The 19,634-nt window shown below is 35.9% G+C and overlaps 2 protein-coding genes across 17 annotated transcripts in view; one reads left to right on the top strand and one right to left on the bottom strand.

Moving 5' to 3' along the window:
• Nucleotides 1-851: 851 nt before the first annotated feature.
• Nucleotides 852-2,534, top strand: LOC126869067 (protein YIPF1). Of its 2 annotated transcripts, none has more exons than XM_050625233.1 (4): nucleotides 852-1,214; nucleotides 1,382-1,761; nucleotides 1,836-2,016; nucleotides 2,087-2,534. In XM_050625233.1, exons 1-4 carry the CDS (start codon nucleotides 1,013-1,015, stop codon nucleotides 2,257-2,259), a joined length of 936 nt encoding a protein of 311 aa, XP_050481190.1. In that variant the 5' UTR covers nucleotides 852-1,012; the 3' UTR covers nucleotides 2,260-2,534. The 2 variants fall into 2 exon arrangements, with proteins under 2 accessions (XP_050481190.1, XP_050481189.1); XM_050625232.1 differs by having other exon boundaries at nucleotides 853-1,214; nucleotides 1,379-1,761.
• A 5,679-nt stretch (nucleotides 2,535-8,213) lies between these two features.
• LOC126869053 (homeodomain-interacting protein kinase 2) overlaps nucleotides 8,214-19,634 on the bottom strand; it is a 31,007-nt gene continuing 19,586 nt past the window's right edge. For 10 of the 15 annotated variants that reach the window (XM_050625169.1, XM_050625174.1, XM_050625162.1 and 7 more), the window contains 2 exons: nucleotides 19,109-19,429; nucleotides 8,214-18,496 (listed from right to left, as the gene is read on the bottom strand). In XM_050625169.1, the coding sequence (XP_050481126.1) occupies nucleotides 18,298-18,496; nucleotides 19,109-19,429 (520 nt within the window). In that variant the 3' untranslated portion in view covers nucleotides 8,214-18,297. The remainder of the gene's footprint in view (nucleotides 18,497-19,108; nucleotides 19,430-19,634) is intronic. The other 5 variants (XM_050625167.1, XM_050625166.1, XM_050625172.1 and 2 more) reach the window with 4 other exon arrangements.

The raw sequence follows: 19,634 nt of genomic DNA on the forward strand, positions 1-19,634 counted from the left end.
ATTTTATTTTGTAAATCAACAAAACGTTTAGTCATTTAAAATCCTTCCAACATCCACAATCCCCAAATCCTTTACAGTTCCCATACGGTTAAGTTATAAAAAATGACGAGAGACTCCGACAAAACTGGTAAGTATAGGTAAGTATTGGTATTGGATTAAGTTTATTAGGAACATAAAATAGCACAAGAGATAAATTGCAATAAATGACTTTATTTTTTATTATGTGATATAATCATTTCCAAGAAGATTGTTGCTGCTGGTTGCTTGTAGCGTCGTGTTTGTTGTTTCTGCCGTCAGAGTGGTTTTTCTGTAATCAATACAAAAAAAAAAACAAATTATTTCTAATATTTAACTAAACTTTGAAACAATATTGAAATAATAAAAACAAAAAAATATAGTGAGTAAAATACTATATTTAGGAAAACCTTCATTAATAGTTGAAATAGATTGACATTGACTTTATCTGATTCATTTGTTAAAGGTATATTAACCGGATAATATAATACTACAAAAGCATTTCTGTAAAAGTAGCTATATGTATGTGTTGAAATATCTCTTTAATTTATTATATTCTTTTAATATTATTAGAGAAATAATATTATTTTTTTATTAAAATATTACAATATGAATTTCATTACAGTGTAAATTATTAAATGTAGAGATAAATAATCACGATTAGACTGCGGATTTTGATGCTAATTTATATTTTCGAGAATGTATAATTAAAGAGGTGGAGTCTCGATAGAAAATGATTTTGTCTACCGTTATAGAAAACACGCTGTTACCGCGCCGATACAAATACACATTTCCCCTCTCTTCTCCCACCAAGAGTACTGGAGAAGAAATGTGTGTGTAGTTCGTCTGTTAGCCGTTAAAGACCGTTATTCTTTGTGCGCATTTTTTGGTTGATTTATTTAACATTGCATCGGCGATCTTCCCACGTACTCATCTCTGGCAATGTCTATGCGTCACTTCTGTCAAACGGATGGACAAAATTACAAAATAAACAGCTATGGATGGAAGTCAATCTAAAACAAGCGATTCACAGTTCATTTCGTTTCAAGATTTTCCTTCAATAAATCATGAAGGAAATATTGGTCAAGCACAACTGGATGTCAATACTTCCAGTCATCAAGGTTTTAATAACCTCTCAAACGATCCTACGGGAATTGGTATTATCGAAGATCTTCAAGGAATGCCCGATAAAAGTGAAGGTTTATATTTATGCGATCTTTTATTTAGTTTCAAATAACTTTATAACGATTGTTGTTATTCCTGTGGTAAACGCGAATATTATAATTTAAGATATTATGTTACATCTGTTACATTAATTTCAGTCTATGCAGTTCTTTAGAACACTGTATCGCTTCCATTTTAGCAGCATCGCATAGCTTTTGGACAATAGAATATTACCAGAAATTCTTTAACGTAAAGACAGATGACGTGGTAGAAAGAATCAAAAGGTCTATGTTTCCACATGGCAGTGATAATTATTTGATATCTCATATTAGACCAAATCCAGATCTTTATGGTCCATTTTGGATATGCGTTACACTAATATTTTCTATAGCCATTAGTGGTAATCTGGCTGATTATTTACATACAGCTAATTCAGGCAAATATCACTGGAGGTATGAATTTCATATTGTGTCTTATGCTGCCACTTGTATATTTTTGTACGCATGGCTATTACCACTTACGTTATGGGGTGCAATGAAGTGGACCACCAGTTCAAGAAATACAGAGGAGGAATTAATCGAGGTTTGACTTTGCCCATTTATCTTTCCTAAGAGACACTACATAATAATAACATTCAAGGGGCATCTTTGTTTTAGTCTTACGCAACACCTGGCCTTTTGGAACTTTTATGTCTTTATGGGTACTCTTTAGCCATTTATATTCCAGTAGCTTTTCTATGGACAATTCAATTTGAATGGTTACAATGGAGTTTAGTTGCACTAGCGACCTTTTTATCTGGAGGAGTATTATTGAGATCTTTACTCCCCCTAATATCAGGTATTACATATAAAAACATACACATTTTTAAAACCATAAAAATACGTAGATAAAGTAAATTAACTTTCAGGAAGATATAGGATAATGTATATTGTGATAATTCTTGGAATGCACCTTCTATTGGCAACAGGATTTATGCGATATTTTTTTCATGCACCATCAAAGCCATTTCCCATAGAACACATGGAAGCGACCATACACACGATAGCAACCGGGAATGATCTGCGTAATAATTCTGGCTAATAATGTTGCCATTTATTCGATTATAATGGATTTGGACGCATCTATATTTTAAAATGAACTGTCGACGTTGTCGGTATACTTATTTGTTCCAGTAAATACTGACTGATAAAATGGAGCGGTACAGTTCGTATATGTTTGTTGGACGTTACTTCCGTCTTCGTGCAAGTAGATGTAGTATTTATACTATACCTATGAACGAAAAATAAATGAAAATAACTAAAATTTGTCACATTTGAGGCACTAGTGTTTATTAAAAACATTTCAGTCGACTCATATCAAGTATATATAATATTCCTGTGTGTCAGGGCAATATAGAAGGCCAACAAAGTGTCTGGTTGATTTATTTTCACAGTCCCCATTTTAACATAGGGACGCGTTACATATCAACGCAACACATATCATTTACAATCATACGAACCTCCATGTGTACATAGCAATTGTTATTAGTACTCATAATACAATAGATAGTATTTATAGTTATTAGTCGTCGTTAATATAATTGTATGTAATTAATTAAGTTTTTTCTCCTTTGTTTACGATTAACCAATGTGATAAAAGGCAACATTCACTTTGTAGTAGTATCGTTACATTATTATCATCGGTCTATCAATATATTTCGTGATAGTAGTAATTTGCTTGCCGTTTAACGTTATTACACAAATAATGCAACATTGATGTATTGACGAATAACTTTCCAATTGTTTATCGGGACTTTGATAGATTTCGACTTTTTTTCTTCACCACACGAAGACGGTTTACGTGATCTTCGCTGGTGCCATTATCGAAAAGAAACGAAGAGTGTGTTGAAAAGCTACTTTCGCTAAGAATGTTCATTCTTTCTACGAACAATAGGTCGTAATTTCGCGTTTCAATCTAATTGCAAGTTAAAAGTGTTCCTCTTTATCTTTTCCTCAACTTTTTCGAAAGATACCAACACGATAATCTTGTAAAAGTCCATCAAGCGATTCGCAAGACATAACACGATAGTAAAATTTAGCAAATATTTCGAGGTCTACGAAGTCTTCCGTTTTGCAAGCCTTGTCGATGTGAGCGTCGCGTGTACAAAATACAAAAAAGTTCGAGCAGAGCTTGACTCCTCTTTAGACAGAAGTGAAGCATCTCTCGTAGCTTGTACTCTCGTCTACTCTCGTCCAATTCTCTTTGGATCTGTTCAATTATTAAAAAATAAAATCGATATACGATACTCGATGGCTGTTGACGCGATCGCTAACTGTTTGGTATAAATTAATTCAATATCTAAGCGCAAATATCGTCGCACGAGTTGACTTATGTAACATGTAGATTTTTTAAAGGAGATCCAAATCTCAGCATACTTTTGTATAGAAAATCTGTGCAAGGAACGTTTATTGGATTACGGTGATATAGGCGCAATAATTACGATATATGCCGTGCACTTAATGACTTGTTTTAATACTGTAAAACGATAGACACTTTTTATCAAATCGGTTTTCTTCGCTTGGACAATTGGTATACGCGATACAAGCTACTAGAATTTCTGTTCGAGCGTTTAAACTCAAAGCCTTTCGACGATCACAAAACCGTCGGAACGACGTTCTACAATTTACACCTAGTGCTCACAACGACTTGGTCCAACGTGTTTACGAGATAATTACAGTCAAAGTTTGCGAATAGGCAGGAGCAATAATAACGAGTAATAAACCTACGACAGTCTACTTAGTTACTTGTTTTTTTCTTTTCTTCTCTTGACTTTTCCTTCCACGTTTACACGCAGCGCTGTTTCGTCTCGTTTATTTTGTTCGTCGTTCTCTCAAAATTTAAAGTACCGCGGATTCTCAACGCGTTTACACGAACAGGGGCAACGTGTTAAACGAATTGAGAACCGTGCGATTAGTTCTTATTACCGTTATTTACAATAAGATGTGTCGTCGGGCATATCTATCGTCATTAATATTAATATTAATATTAGTATCATATAATATACATTTTTTTTTCCTCTTCTATTTCATAAATGCAAACACGCATAATTATTACAGAGACATACGGAGCAGCTGTGCGCGGATTGCGCACCAGGCGCTCTTTAAATATTACACATAGATAATAGTTAATGTTTACCCTGGTTTTATCAATTATTACAAGTATACGCATATATATGTAGTAGGTACTTTTATATATATATATATATGTATATATATACACATACTCATATAACATTGCTCATAAATGTCTTACTCTTTATACAATCGTTGACTATTATCTTCTACAATGTTACGCAATATTGCAATAATTTCAGGTTGATTATTCAGTCGCATGCTTAGATAGTACGTAATCCATTTCTTTTCCTTCGTTCTTCCTTTATATTGAACTCATCGGCATCTTCGAAACTTTTGCTCGCGATAAACGAATATTACACGATACTGTACGTCGATTGAGTTTAATTCGAGATCATGGCTACGTATCTTCGAAAGCTTATTTTTATTCTTCTTAAAAAAGAAAAAAAAAAAAAAAGAAAAACTGCATATAGTCTACTTCGACGAGAGATATTATATCAGGCTGAAAACGAACGATCTTTTTTACGACACGGGAAAACACGTTAGTATTCGCATATACATTCTTCCTCTTTCTTTACCTTTTTCTTTCATTCTTTATCTCGTAGTTACTGTATTTTTAAAGCTTCCTGCACTTCTTACATTTCTGCGTACGTTCTTTTCGTGTCTAAGATATCATTTTCGTGTCGAACCAATCTTATCGTCGATCGAACAATTACCACTATTTATCGTGACAGAAACGCGTATTTGAAAAATCTGATAAATACCGCCTGTCGGTCCAATCAATTCAATTTACTCGATTCGTTTAACTAACACCTACTGTTAGATTCGTAACCTGGCTACTTCGGTTAATTAGAATGCGCGCTTTCTAATTAAAAACAGTCCCGCCTCTCAGCACGTTTGCAAGGAACTTCTACTTTTTATTGTACTATCTAGGTGAATGGTACGTTTTTCCGAAAAACTAAGAACAGATAGAAAACAGGAGAAAAATATGTTCTGTTCAACCGTCTATTTTTAGAAACTTTTAAAAAGAGAATATCAGATTTTTCGTATCGACGACCGTGATACTGATATGTTCTTTCCCTTATTTCCTTTTTTTTAAGGAAGAAGCTACGTAGTTCAACCCGATAAGCAACTAACCCTACGTTCCCGTTTTAAGAACTGCTAACACAAAGTTTGATCCTTACTCTTTTTTCTTTTTGGGAGTGGCAAATCTTTTTACCATTGTTAAAGTGTAAAGAATTTAGTCTGACTTTAGAGGAGCTACAGATATTTGAATCATTTTCTCGTCTCGTTTCGAATATATTTTCAACGAAATATAGTTGAACCGCGCAATCGCCTTACCATAGCTTTCCGGAAGATAACGTTAGTCCGTTTTGGTCGGTTACTTAGGACAGATAATTAACTTTAGTGACTAACACGATCGAGAAACTACGAGAAAAACTTACGTCGAACAATACGCAGTTATCGTATCGAGTGTATGTACGTGTATAAGACGTGTATCAGTATTTTTGCTCTACAGAATTCATTTTGCGTTCTATATTTTATCGTATATATTACAATTAGACGCTTTATAACACGCGTTTCTACGTGCTCCGAGTAAAAATCGTCTCTACATATTTTCATCGTGTGTGTATGCTGTGTGTATCTGTTTATACCACGTAGACCATGTACAAATGTATTATGCTAAAAGCACAGTTAGATATAGAGCAGAGAAGAAACACGTCGCGAATAAGACACGCGCTAAGTTACTTATTCCGAGTCCCCAGAAAGAATTCGTGGTTCGCTGAATTTGATGCAAAGATATAAAAAGAGACGTTCTGTTTGCTATTCCTCTACTTCCCCTAACGAGTTTTCATCTATGGCTTGGCTTACACGAACGCGAGGCTCTTTTGATCAAATGTTTCCCATTGACCGTTGCGGTCTTTATTTTTTTCTTTTTCTTTTTTCTTCATTCTTTTCATATTTTATTTGTGGTTCGATCGAACGGTTGCTTTGATTGCGTGCTTAAGTGATAACAGGTACGTATTGTTGATGAAAGAGATACAGCAAGATGATAAAAAGCATATTTGACATAACATTACAGAAGACATCGCGCGTATCATTGTTCAAACTTGAGATATTTTTAACGTTAGAAGGATATAATTTGGTCAAGAATGTCGGGAAGATTGCGATGAAAGTAACAAATAATGCGTAGTGTAATCTGAGAAGCAATTTCTAGACACGCACAGTTCGCTATTTTTCACGCGATCCGGATATTATAGAAAAATTGAATACGAATCGATTCGCCAATGACTTCCACGGTTTGAGATTCAAAATCCATCTACGAGGTGCATATTGACATTGAACATAGACACTAGATACATCAATCTATGTCGCTAATTGTTATTTTAATTTACAATCTCGTTGTATCTCTCCCACCAAGTGTAATTACACATGTAATGGACTCTATTTTTCTCTTTTCAAAAGCTTTTCTTCGAAGCTGCGCGATATTACAAATGAGTCGGTGCGTACACAATATCGCTCATAAGTATCAGGACACTTTTTACTCTATCTACTTACTAATTTTATTGAAGTATACAAATTAACCCTTTACACTCTGCTGTCCGGACATCTGAGCGGACATCGTAAATCTAGCGAACAACTCGCATGTTTCCTCTAGGGGGACAAAAAGACATTACCGGTGGTTATATAGCAGAAAATTACACCAGGTCCGAGCTTTTTAAAGATACGATCATTTCCTTGAAGTTTTCAAAGATCATCTCCTTGAAGTTTCGTCTTCGCGTTGTACGAAAAAAGAAATAAGGAAATGAAAAATATGCCGAATACAACCGGTTAATACTGAATTAGAGTAATTAGAAGCAACACTCGTTGCTCGCTTATGGAGTCACCGGGCGGTAAATTATTATAGACTTCGCTGGAAACATTGAATTCTAGGAACTCATACATTCAATATCGTAATAGAAAGATTCGACGATCACAAGCGTCAATCATATTACTGCGTATTCACTTGCAGAAATCAATTTGGTCGGTTTATGATACGCTATTGCACGTTAGCCGTGGTAATTACAACAAATAAAATCATCGTAGCTCGATTCTATAAATTTATAATTAAAGCATATAGATACCGTATATTAAAAATAATCAAGTATCTGAATACTTTTGAGCGGTAGAGTACAGTACTTTACCAATTTGAACGCCAACCACAATTTTTCTGAATATATATCGTGTTGTACGAAACTGTTTGATTAACGCTATATACATTCACAGATTCGTCCCAACTCGAATCAATATAATCGTGAAAATCGTGTTCTGCCACGGTGTTAATGACATTTCAAAATGTTTCCTATAACATGCTTAATATATTTGTAAAAGGTTTTTAGAAGTGTTCAAATACTTCCGAGAGCCACTGTATACCGTCCATTCTCTTTCTCTTCCTCGATTCTTTCGTTCACGAGCTCATTGATCGATCTTGTTATGCTGTTATTATACCTTAACGATCTCCTGGTTAAATTTCTTTTGTAAAATCGACACGACGGAATCGCAGTTTCTTCCTGCTGTAACGCCAGACACGCGTAGGTTGCGCCAGAAACTAAAGAATGCAGGAAGTTGAGAACCGGTAACTCCGATGTCCGCGTACGGCGTACAGACCGACTCTGCGACGTGCTCGCTCTTACGCGTACGGCAAGAACACAGGACACGATGTTGTTTCTATTTTCGTATACCGTTCGCCGACGAAAGGGTAGAACAGATACGAAGGAATATCATAGTGATGGTCCATTGATCGTCGATAGAACGTCGACGTTGCAATGGAATCAGGTTTGAGTCGCGGCCGTAGCGCGCGAAAAGCAAAGTAAAACGAAGAAACAAGGGTTTGAGACAAACAGCGTTTGACAAAATAATACAGCCGTAAAAGGATAGCGAAAATTCAGTTGAAAAAGTGTCCGAGCGAATACACGGACATCTGCATTTATTAACCATTTAAAACATAGTGATGCCTGGTACCGATGTGTGTATTTTTCTCTTTCTTTCTCTGCTGTTTAATTGAAACGTTTTATTATTATCTTTTTTTTTTTTATGTATATGTGTGTTTCTTTTCGTTTATTCGTTTCTTTCTTTTTATTTCTCTTGCACTCTTTTCTTTTTTGTTTGCTTTTCTAATCGTTTAGTTTGCATAATTTCTCGATTACACTTACGCGGCTTCGAAGAGCGTCGGAGGCTCTTATCGATCACCTTAAGCATTAGTCTTTAGTGTTTGATTATTATACTACAGTAATATACAGAAAATCGTGGTTCTTGCCCCGGCGGCCTGCTCGTCCGTCGAATTATGTATTTCGTTTTTCCATGTTCGTTCCTTCTTTTAATGTTATACTGCTGCTCCAAAAGTAAATTAATGACTCTATCGTACCGCTGGACGAGCAGCCCCCGGGGCTTTCAATTAATATTCAATAATTACAATACACTAAATATAATCGGCCCGTGTATATTAAAATATAAATATCAAATAGACTTCTTGCCCCCAGGATGTATGCACCTAAATGCCGATGCGCGACTTAAAAAATTGAGAAACATTCGTTAAGTAAGTCGTCACCGATTAGTTAAGACCCCTGTTGACGGAAGAACGTGGAGCTCGCCACTACCAAAACCTCGATAAAAATCCAAATAAACAAAAAGATATCAGTCGATTCATTTTTTTTCCTCTTTTTTTTCTTTTCTTTCTCGATCGTAAGCAAAATGTTCACGACGATGTGTGTATAACAGTTAGTAGTCGCGAGCTACGACGCGATGAGATTAGAATTTTTTTTTTTTTTTTTTTTTTTTTTTTTTTTTTTTTTTTGGTTACCTAGATGATATAATGTTCCATGCGCTCCATTACAATATCGAAACGTCGTGTCGGTCGACAGTGACGAAGAAGGTTTCGAGAATCGCTTGACACGGTGCAATTTAAAGCCTAAGTACTTTTGATTTGTCTGCTGATTGATTCATGGTTGTCGTTCGTTTCCGTCGCCCTCTCCAATGAAGCGTTTATTGTCGGACATACGAAAGAGAAGCCAAAGAACGGGACTCGTCGCGGTCGGTCGACGCAACGCTGTAAAACCGTAACGCAGCGGTTCTTTCGCTCTATGCTAAACTCTGTTTTACTCTTCCGCTTTTTTTTTTTTCTTTCATATTTATCTTGCCTTTTCGTCTCTAGGATTTTTCTTTCTTTTTGTTCGTTCGCCAGTGCGTACAAAACATTTCTCGTTTCAACTTATTATTCATCAACCAATTTTCTAACATTCGGCGACGACGTTCGACTCGACTCCTATAGTCCGTATTCGTGCACAAACTATTTCCGAGACCAAACTAAACCTACGCTTTGTACTCTGGTCGACCTCTGAAATAATTCATCACACGCGCAAGCAATGGATATCCCAATTTTTTTCTCTGCTTTCTATTATACAATTTATACGTAATATATACGTACATGTATATATATAATATGCATATGCACATATGTATATATCTAATAGATAAATGTATATTCATCCATCCATATATATAAGAGTGAAATGGTGTTCAGCGTGATACTGGAGTATAAGACGCGAGACGATCGAATCTAGCTACGAAAAACAATTAGTCCGGTCGAAAAACGAAATCTAGAAAAGATCCTGCATGGATCGTCGATATATAAGGCACGCTCTACTAGTAAATAAATTTCACTGTCGACGAATGCTTCCACTCGAGTTTCGACACATCTTGGTTACTTTTCGTCGTTTTACAGGCCACGCGTTGAGCTACGGTCGTTCGAAATTATTATCATTATTTATATTACGGTGTGCAGAACCACCGATTTCTACGTGTCCTTTGTAATGCCAAATGGCGAATATATCGTATGTTCATCTGTTTTACAAACTCTACGGGTCGCGCACAGCGAGAACTGTTAGACTCGAATTGTCTCGAGGTTCCTATGCTCTGGTATATCGGTTGAACACCATTCTCGTTCGACGACTCCGCGACCGTGCGGCCGCTATTCCATACGCACGCGGCAAAGACAATCGGCGCAGCCTGAGAGTTTTAATACTTTAAGACAGACTTCTTGCGAAAGCTTAAAAAAACTTTTGTTTTCCTTTTCTTTCTTTGTGTGTATGTGTGTGTTCCTTTTCTTTTTTTACTTTTTGTTCGTTTATATTCACCTACGCTAAATACCGCCATTTAGAAACTTCACTTTACATTACGCCACGAAGGCGATCGATTGGGGTTACTATGTTGCTGGATGCATGGTCGTATGAAGGATCCACGCGTACTCGAATTCACAAACTTTAACGTTTATCTTTCTCTCTGTGTTTGTTCAAAATTTTATGTAATACCGCGTATCGGATCTAATTGATATTCGATTCGAGAAGATTGTTAGAAACGATCACGTTAAACGTCGATAAATTCGAGCACACCTGGTAACGATAATTTATACATTTATACAGCTGTATCCGTTACGTATAGGATAAAGAAGTTTGGCAAACAGTAATGTTAATCGACGGCACGAAGGACTTATCCTCTTAACGTGTGTTACGTTTGTATCTACTTTACTGTGGTGTATGTGTATATGTATGTACGTATGTACCTGTACGTGTGTATATGCTCTGATGTCAGTGTAATTATTATACATATCGATGGTAATGGTACCGCGATAAGGCAAGGCATCAAGAAGAAAGGAAAAGAACAGCTGAAATCGACTTAGCCTCGAGAATTCTGAAGGTATTTTTTATGGTAGAAGAGAAAATTACGACCACAGAACGAAAAGACACTAAATCGCTATCGTCGTGGAAGATGAAGAAATTTACGCTCTATCTATTTTTCATCGAGATATTTAGATCCAAAGCTTACTATCAATTTAGATCGAAAACCATTAATATTAGAAAATAGAACAGGTGTGTATCAGCCCGTGCGACGTGAATCATATAACACAATTATTTATAATCATAACGATATTAAATCTGCCTATCAATAATAATAGTACAAATAGTGCTACTACTATCATAGTACAGTTAAAATACACAAAAGGCGCACATTTATAGGCGGTACAAATATATAGTATAGCCATATAGCGAATAGGATTATTCGTAACATTCCGAATTCGGCTTATTCGTACGATTGTATAAAGTTTCTAAATTATAAGGAGTTTACATAGACCTGTTTTAGCTTCGTTACAATTCGTAATTATTTTTATCAAGCACTTATACCATTTTAACTACTTCAGAGTTACAAAAAGGTTATATAGAGTTAATTAAAATTACATTTCCGTACAACTGCAAACTCTTCGGAAAGATTCCCAAACCTTGAAAAATAAAGGAGAACCTTTGGAAAACGACGAATAATAAGCAACCAGCATCTTTGAAACTATCTATACATAGAAAAACTCGAAAGCTCGTTCGAAAGCTATCTTATTACCAAAAAACCGATCTGGTAAATAACCGGTCTAAAGTAGAATGTCCCGTGGCACGAACGAAAACGACGAGAACGGCTGCGCATTGTATACGAACAAGAAAAGACAAAAAGTAGTAGAAGAGAACTACGAAAACGAAAAATATTCTAAACCGTACGAACATCGAAACACCAAATTTTCTACTTTCCTCCACAGCGAAGACTATCCAGCTATGCCACGGTATGCCCCTAATTATCGATCTGAATCCATCACCCTATTAAAGATGAGAAAAATCGTTAACGATAACAACGTTTTAGCAGCAGTGATGTGTTTACACGAGTGTTATCCCCCATATTTTTTTTTTCTTTTAAAAACTATGATTAATCCTTACTCGTATAATATTATGCATAAGTCTGACAAACGTATAATACAAGTACTACCGTTCATAATTATTTGCAATATTACCATAGTATAATAGTGAACATTAAGAACATCGAAGAACAGTCAGATGTGAATCATCGATTCTAGCCTAATTTACCCGCATGATCTATCGTTTACTTCTTGCTTCCCTAATCGGACTTCATTTACTCGCTATTACGATATACAGTTTGGCTTAAAAAAAAAAAAAAAAAAAAAAAAACGGTGAAATACCTTTATCACGTGTGTCTTGATGGTTCGTCTCTCAATATCGAATCGTTCAGAAAAGTCGAGGTACGAATTAAATACTACAGACTATTGTGATTTATCTTGCACGTATATAATCTACGAGATCGCGCGCGCACGTACCGAAGAGTACGTACACATGGATCGTGAGCAAAATTCTAGTTACATGTCGCGACGAACCGAAATTTAGAACAAGTATCCGTACATACATAAGATATACATGTCGATAGCATACGCCTCTTGAGTTGTATTTTTTTCTTCGTTTGCTTTTAATAATTCTCGTTTCTACATGTAAATGTGGTCCGATCGTGATGAGCAATTCGACGATTAAAGACCAAGAACGTAAGAAGACAAACGTTTAAGAACTCACAGAGCACAATACAATATCAATCCTCTAGTAGTATAACTCCAAAAATATGTTATTCTCTCCTATACTTATAGTAGCTACGCTATCTATTCCTCGCAAAAAGTCAGTTGCTTTGTTTTATAATGATAATATATATAATATATATATATAATTTTATACGAACTATCCATACAACGCGATGAACATTAAATTCTAAGTCCACAAAGAAACGTAATTTTTATCCGCGGATGTCCTTTGATTCCATTTTTTCTCTTTCATTCATTCTTTCGCTCCTTTTTTATTCATTTCTGGCCATTTCAACGCGAGTATCTGTTTATTAACAGTGCTAGACTCGCTCGTCGAACGTTATTCGTTCCACGACTCCGGGCGCTTGTACGGGAAAATTCTATCAGCCTTGGGAAATGCTTTCGCTTTCGTCAAATCATCCTATTTTCTAATTTTATGGTCAAACATGCTCGAAGGAAATTTGCGTCCCACTTACAAGCACTCGGAATCGAACGTTAGAAATTCCACACTAAATAAATTTTCTATTGGACACAATCTCATTAACATTTTAGGCACTACACCTAGACACTAAGAAATCTCTCCGCTCCCCTCTGCCCTGATGCGATAAGAAATGTATGTACAAATTTAAAAATGATTAAAATAATTATATCTCTATAGCTTCGAGTGTATATGTATAAGTGTGCGCTCGAACGCGCACGTTATATATGATCCGTGTGTTATGTAGGTGTATTTTGTACATGTGTTCCTTTTTCTTTTTATTATGTTTATGTATCATCGTGTCACCCGAAAGGAAGAGGTAACTGTTACGCTCGCGCTCAACAATGTTGTGAAACATCACGATCGACGTTAAAAAGATCGTGTTCTATTAACACAATTCTCCCCTTTAAAATGGCAAAGAAGTATGGAAGTAAAAATCTATCACAAACATGATTTGATGTGTCGTTATCACTCGAAGCGAAATCCGTGAAAAACAAGGAAAGCCCATGAAGAAGAATGACGTGAAAGAATTGGAACAAGTTAGACGATGAGCAGCTAAGGTAACGTGTCATATCACCCTATCGGAAGTAACAACCATATGACAATAATCTTCCTGGATTGTTAACGACAAAAAACACTATAGTATCTTCTCTATGCGTTACACATATATCGCGTCATGCACGTGTTGGCCTTCTGAAAAGCCTGACCAAAATAACATCGCGTACACAAACCCTATATTAATAAAATATCACAACTAGAACCATCGTCACTGTTACGGTACGTTCCCAAAAGAAGAAAACAATCGTTCTTCTTTTTGCCCTCTCGTACAGTTTCCATGGTAGCCTAAGATTAATTAGATACTCGTTCAATGACGTGCTTATTTATCTACTCGTACACTGCTTAAAAACGTGCTACTTAAAGTAACAATGACTGCGCTAACGTGACTCTGAGCTCGTACTGACTGACGATCTACACCTAAAAAGTGGGAAACTAACGTAGGACCATTGTGTAGTTTGCGTATACGTTCTAAACCCAAAGCTGTTAATTAGTAATAAACATCGACAACGATAATTCTATCTGTTAGACAATAACCGACATCCGACTCCACAAAGCTGACCACCTAAAATCTACTACCCAAATACTTTCGCATATTCGACGCTAATAACAACGTGAACATAATAAAATAACATACTTATACGTAGGATATTATCAGTGATTAATTCGAACGATCGAATCCACGATCGACAATTACAGTCTTATGCTAAACATTACAAATATTACATCGTCAGTCAAAACTTGCTCTTTGGATGCAAAAAAAAAAAAAAAAAGAAAAAACAAGAAATAGAAACTTGACTGAAGTTCCCTTTGCTTATCTAGTGACACAGGTATCTAAATACGTTCGAATGTACAGAGGCTAAAAAAATGAAGCATGATGATGGTATGACTATGATGCGTAGAACTGTCGCATGTACATCTCCTACGTGTGTGTTTGTGCATGTATCGATTCCTGCGACAAAAAAAAAGGCATGTTCCTATACATACACACGCGCAACAACAGTTTTCCCATTTTTCTTTTCTACGTAAAATGCGAAAGATCTAAGGATATGACTTTTGTTTTTTCACGACTTAAGAGAAGAAACGGTATGTTTTCTCCTACGCGATATAATTTCTACGGTTTATATGGAAGCATACATATATACATGTAGGCGCGCAAACGTGTTTGTATAATTATAATTGTATATTCGTACCGTGTGTGGTCGATAAAATACGTAACACTTACAAGCTGATTGTAACTTTTCTTTGTTTTCTGTTTTACTGCAACTTTCGCTATACACGGTTTTTCTTTATGAGTTTACTCGTTTGCAGTAAATATAAATGTAAATATGATTAATTGTTAAACAGGCACATCGACTTGGTTACACAATTCTTTTTCTTTTTAATTTTTACATCATATAATACGCGTAAAGAAATATATCGACGAAGCCAATTCGCGCAATTGATAAACGTGATGCTTGGAAAATTTGGAAAATTTGGAAAATTAATAAAAAGAAAAAAAAAGACAAACAAATGTTTCAGTAGACTGTTTAGTATTTCGCGAATAAAACAGGAAATTAGCCAGGTTTTTATCATAGGTGCCCTTTGATATAAATAGTATTAATTAATTTCTAAAAATATTAACAATTTTACGACTATTTATCCGATCGAAATTAATGGATTAGCAGCTTCACGTTATATTCATCTTTTAAGACATTGAAAAATGTTGTTTTAGGATATCGGTAACATATTTAAACTGTCATTTTATTATTCTCTCTAACACTGTTCTCTCGCTCTCTTCCTCTCCTTATCAATCACACTAATCACGCTAATCACATTCGTTTACTCATTTCGACTTGCTCACTCACATTCTCGCTCTAAGTGTAAAATACTTCTAATTAAACTCTGGACATGGTTTCACTCTAATCAACATACCACAGCTAATATCCCGTACGTTATCATACAGCTATGTATATAAAATAATTAGCAAAACAATGCCTAAGCGTCATTCCATTAAAAACCACGATATACACGTCAGCACGCAGAAAAACGTTTTTGAAACTGTTTCACAAGTCGTAAAATGTGTGCAAATCCATTCTTACACCTGTTCGAACGTTAAAATGTAGGAGGAGAACCACTCATGATAATTATACGTAGAAATCGACATATGGGCATGCACATATACATCGAATGCAGTTTACTCAAGGAATTGCAATAATATACATTATACATGTATATATGATATATAGTTTTTCTCATTTTGTGAGATATTAGAAATTGCTTTCTTTATACTGACGTGGAAAAATGTGAGAAGGAAGAACATGATTCGATGAGGGAGAAAAAACGAATGGGGATTGTTAAAAACTTGCACCATTGACGCTCTCATCGGAATAGAAAGAATCAAATGTACGTTGAAGAAAACATGTGTGCAATCCGACATTATAACAGATATTTGCAACGAAGGCTTCTTTTTCGACAAAAGCGATTGAACTAAGAATCTCGCGAAAATTGAATATATGTATATTTCGTTTTGTTCCTTTTTCTTCAAACGCGAATTTGCGTCATTACTGTACACAGATCTTTTTGTTGTTGCTCATGTTAATCGTTGTGTACCGCAGATTTGTGCAATATATACTCAATACATACATTTTAAAACTACAATCCTCGGTGAAATGCAAAACATTGAAACGCAACAGATGGATGAAAAAGTTAATGTTAATATGCTGTACGACGATCGTTCAACGCTGAAAAATGTTGCAGAGGGAAAAAATCTCATTTCAAACGAATCTAACGCAAATCTATCGCGAACGTGGTATCTACAAAAAAAAAAAAAATGACTACAAACTGCTACTGCAATTATCTTAAAGTCGGTGATGCCTATTTGCAATTAATAATAATAGTAGTAATGGTAATAGTAATAGTAATAATTATGATGAGAAGAATAGGATTGATTACGTAGTAAAAATAAATAATGAGGCTGCTGCGAGAAAACACAGCTTTTGTCAAATACAAATTTAACCATGCAATCAAATATACCCATAATGTATTCGAATCAAAACAGAAGAATTCCATTCTAAACTCAGACACGCTTTATGTTCGTATAGTAACGTCATTGGAAAGAAGTGTTTGGTATTACACCAGCATACCTATGAGACAGCTTGAAATAAATCTAGCGATAAAATCCGGAACACATTTTACAACAAATCAATGTGTCATGTTATGATTGTGTGTATGCGTGTAATTGATCAACTCGCTTTCAATTATTAGATACAAGAACGGGAATCTTCATCAACGTCGATGACCCGTTTAAAAGAGAACGCTTAGAATACATTAAAGCGTTGTCACGCTCGATAACAAAAATCTCAAGTCTGACGAAAATTCCATCGGCTAATAACCGTGGGTTATACCGCGCTAAGATTAACTTTGTTAACGAGTACTAAAAACGTAATGTATATGATATATATCATACCATAAGGAAATGCAAATTTATTCCCGTTAACGTTGAACTTCAATAAAAGATAACTTCTGAACTGTTACACCGTAGAACAGTTTTGACAAATCAGCGACACCCAACATGTTTCTCTTTATCTGCTTAAACTGCGCTTAATTTCAAATAATGCAGATTCAAACTTTACGATAAAATCGTCTGGTCTCCTCTAATTTTTTCGTTCGTATGACCTCGTAAAAATTCTTTTTAACGCGCCAACACTATTTCTTCAGAATCATACAAAACATGTCAATTATATTATATACTACCACGTATATAACATAAGCGCCATCTAAGTCGGACAAAATTGTACATCGATCGTCAAATAATATTTGGAAAAATAATACAAATACAAATCATCAAAGCAATGGTTCACTGAGGAAACGATTGCGCAACGAGAAGCATCAAAAAGCTTCTTTTCTCTATCGTTCTGCTCTTTTTTCTTCTCCATTCGTTACTTTCACTTGCTTTTTCGTTTCGGATACGATGTTCATATCGTCGAACGAAAGGAAAAAGATAACATGTTTCACGATGAGAATGTGATAAATACGCTAATGAAATCATTAGGACACGACGCAAACGCGATCAGTCTATCGACGTTCGAAGCCATATTATTTACTTCCTTGTCAATCAAAATCATGCGTAGAGCTTTGATAATCTTTTTCGTAATAGCACAGACTGGCAGTTCGAAGGGGGCGATCGCTTTTTAAGGACGGATTGTCAAAAAGTTGAGTTGAAGAACGACTTCGGTCTTGTCTTGAGACTCCGTCGACTCTTTCCAGTCGTGATTTCTTTATTCCTTTCGTAACAATACAAGCCTAGTTTTTTACTCTGTGTTTTCAATAGCTGATAATAGTATCGCGAAGAGACCCCTTCGTTCGCTAGTAAAAAAAACACTTTCGCGAGGAATGAATTCGATAAAGATGATGGGTTCTCTTTTTCCTTTCGTACGGTTATCTTTGATGCGATCGGTTATTTCTCGACCTTGTAAAATTTCGTTAAAAAAAAGAAGCGGCGAAAACTAGTACTCGCACGCCGTTTGATTTTTTCTTCTGAAACCAGACAGAGGAATAATTTACTCGGTGAACCACAAACCAGAAGGTTGATATTGATGTTTTGCCGGTGAAAGTGGGGCCAATCCATAAACGGCTGTTGGCTGCATATGTGCAGGCAGTGGATGCGCTGCATGACTTGCCAGCAACGGTCTGGCCGAGCTGTGATGAGCTGGTGGTGGCAACGCTCGACTAGAATCATACAACGTTAATGGAGACGAGCTGTAAAAAACGGGATAATGAACGTTAGAAAGTCTCCGTAATGCTCTAAAAAGGGAAATGAAACATTTGTTTTATAAAGATCATTTCTTCGTTCCACACGCATACGGTTTTATAAGTAGATAACATTATATATACGTATATATCATACATTTAAGATAATCGAGTAATCGACAAATTTCTTTTTTTTCTCTTTCTTTTTTTTTCTTTACATATAATACATCGTTCGTTAATGCTTACGAAACGTTTCTTTATCTTTGTGCAATTGTCTAAGCAGGCAATCAATGGTCTACTTTGTACAAAATAAGTGTACGAAAAATATGTATTGTATATCTATTACATTTTGATAAGGAAAAAGAACAATACTAATAAAAAATAAAAAATAAAACATGGAAACAACGTTCAGGTCATTTTTAGAGAAGAATATCGATTATCCGACCGAATTATATAAATACATCACACGATCTTTCACAACGTTACATGCCATTGAGAACGAGATAAAACGGTTGCACGGGAACGCATTATATTCCAACAATAACTACTACAGTACGATCACAAATATAACAACATACGATGAACTATCACTAGAACGAAAATATAATAAATGGTACACACATGCATGCATCAACTAGGTGTCTAGGTACCCACCCGGGTGTGAATCCCTGATAGGTGGGCACTTGTTGCTGCTGGATAGCAGTGGGAGCCTGAGAAGGCGCGGCCGTTACGTATACCGGGGGTGGCACGGCATGGGCTCTTGAACGCACATGGGCGTACTCCTGGTACAGGGGCTGTCCCAGATGCTGGGCACTTCCTATTACAGGCCCCCCTGCAGGACTTCTGCCCCCGCCACCGCCCCCAGGACTGAGGTGGGCCGGATGCCCATGGTGACTGTGGGTATGTCCCGGATGGGCTGCCGAACCCACCACCTGACTCTGCCTACAAAACCCAAAACAAAGTCCATCCCTTCGTTATGCAATTCCCATGCGCTCTTTACTTACTGTAAGAAGTCTCTCTAAGAGGACAGAGACCAAACCGACAGAGAATCAGGAGATCGATTCATTCCGAGATCCTTTCAGATTCACTTTTACTCTCGGTCTTTTACTTTCCGGAAATAACATAGAAATTCATGCTGTTTACTTGC

Source organism: Bombus huntii, chromosome 8 (assembly GCF_024542735.1).
Source record: "Bombus huntii isolate Logan2020A chromosome 8, iyBomHunt1.1, whole genome shotgun sequence".
NCBI lineage: Eukaryota > Metazoa > Arthropoda > Insecta > Hymenoptera > Apidae > Bombus > Bombus huntii.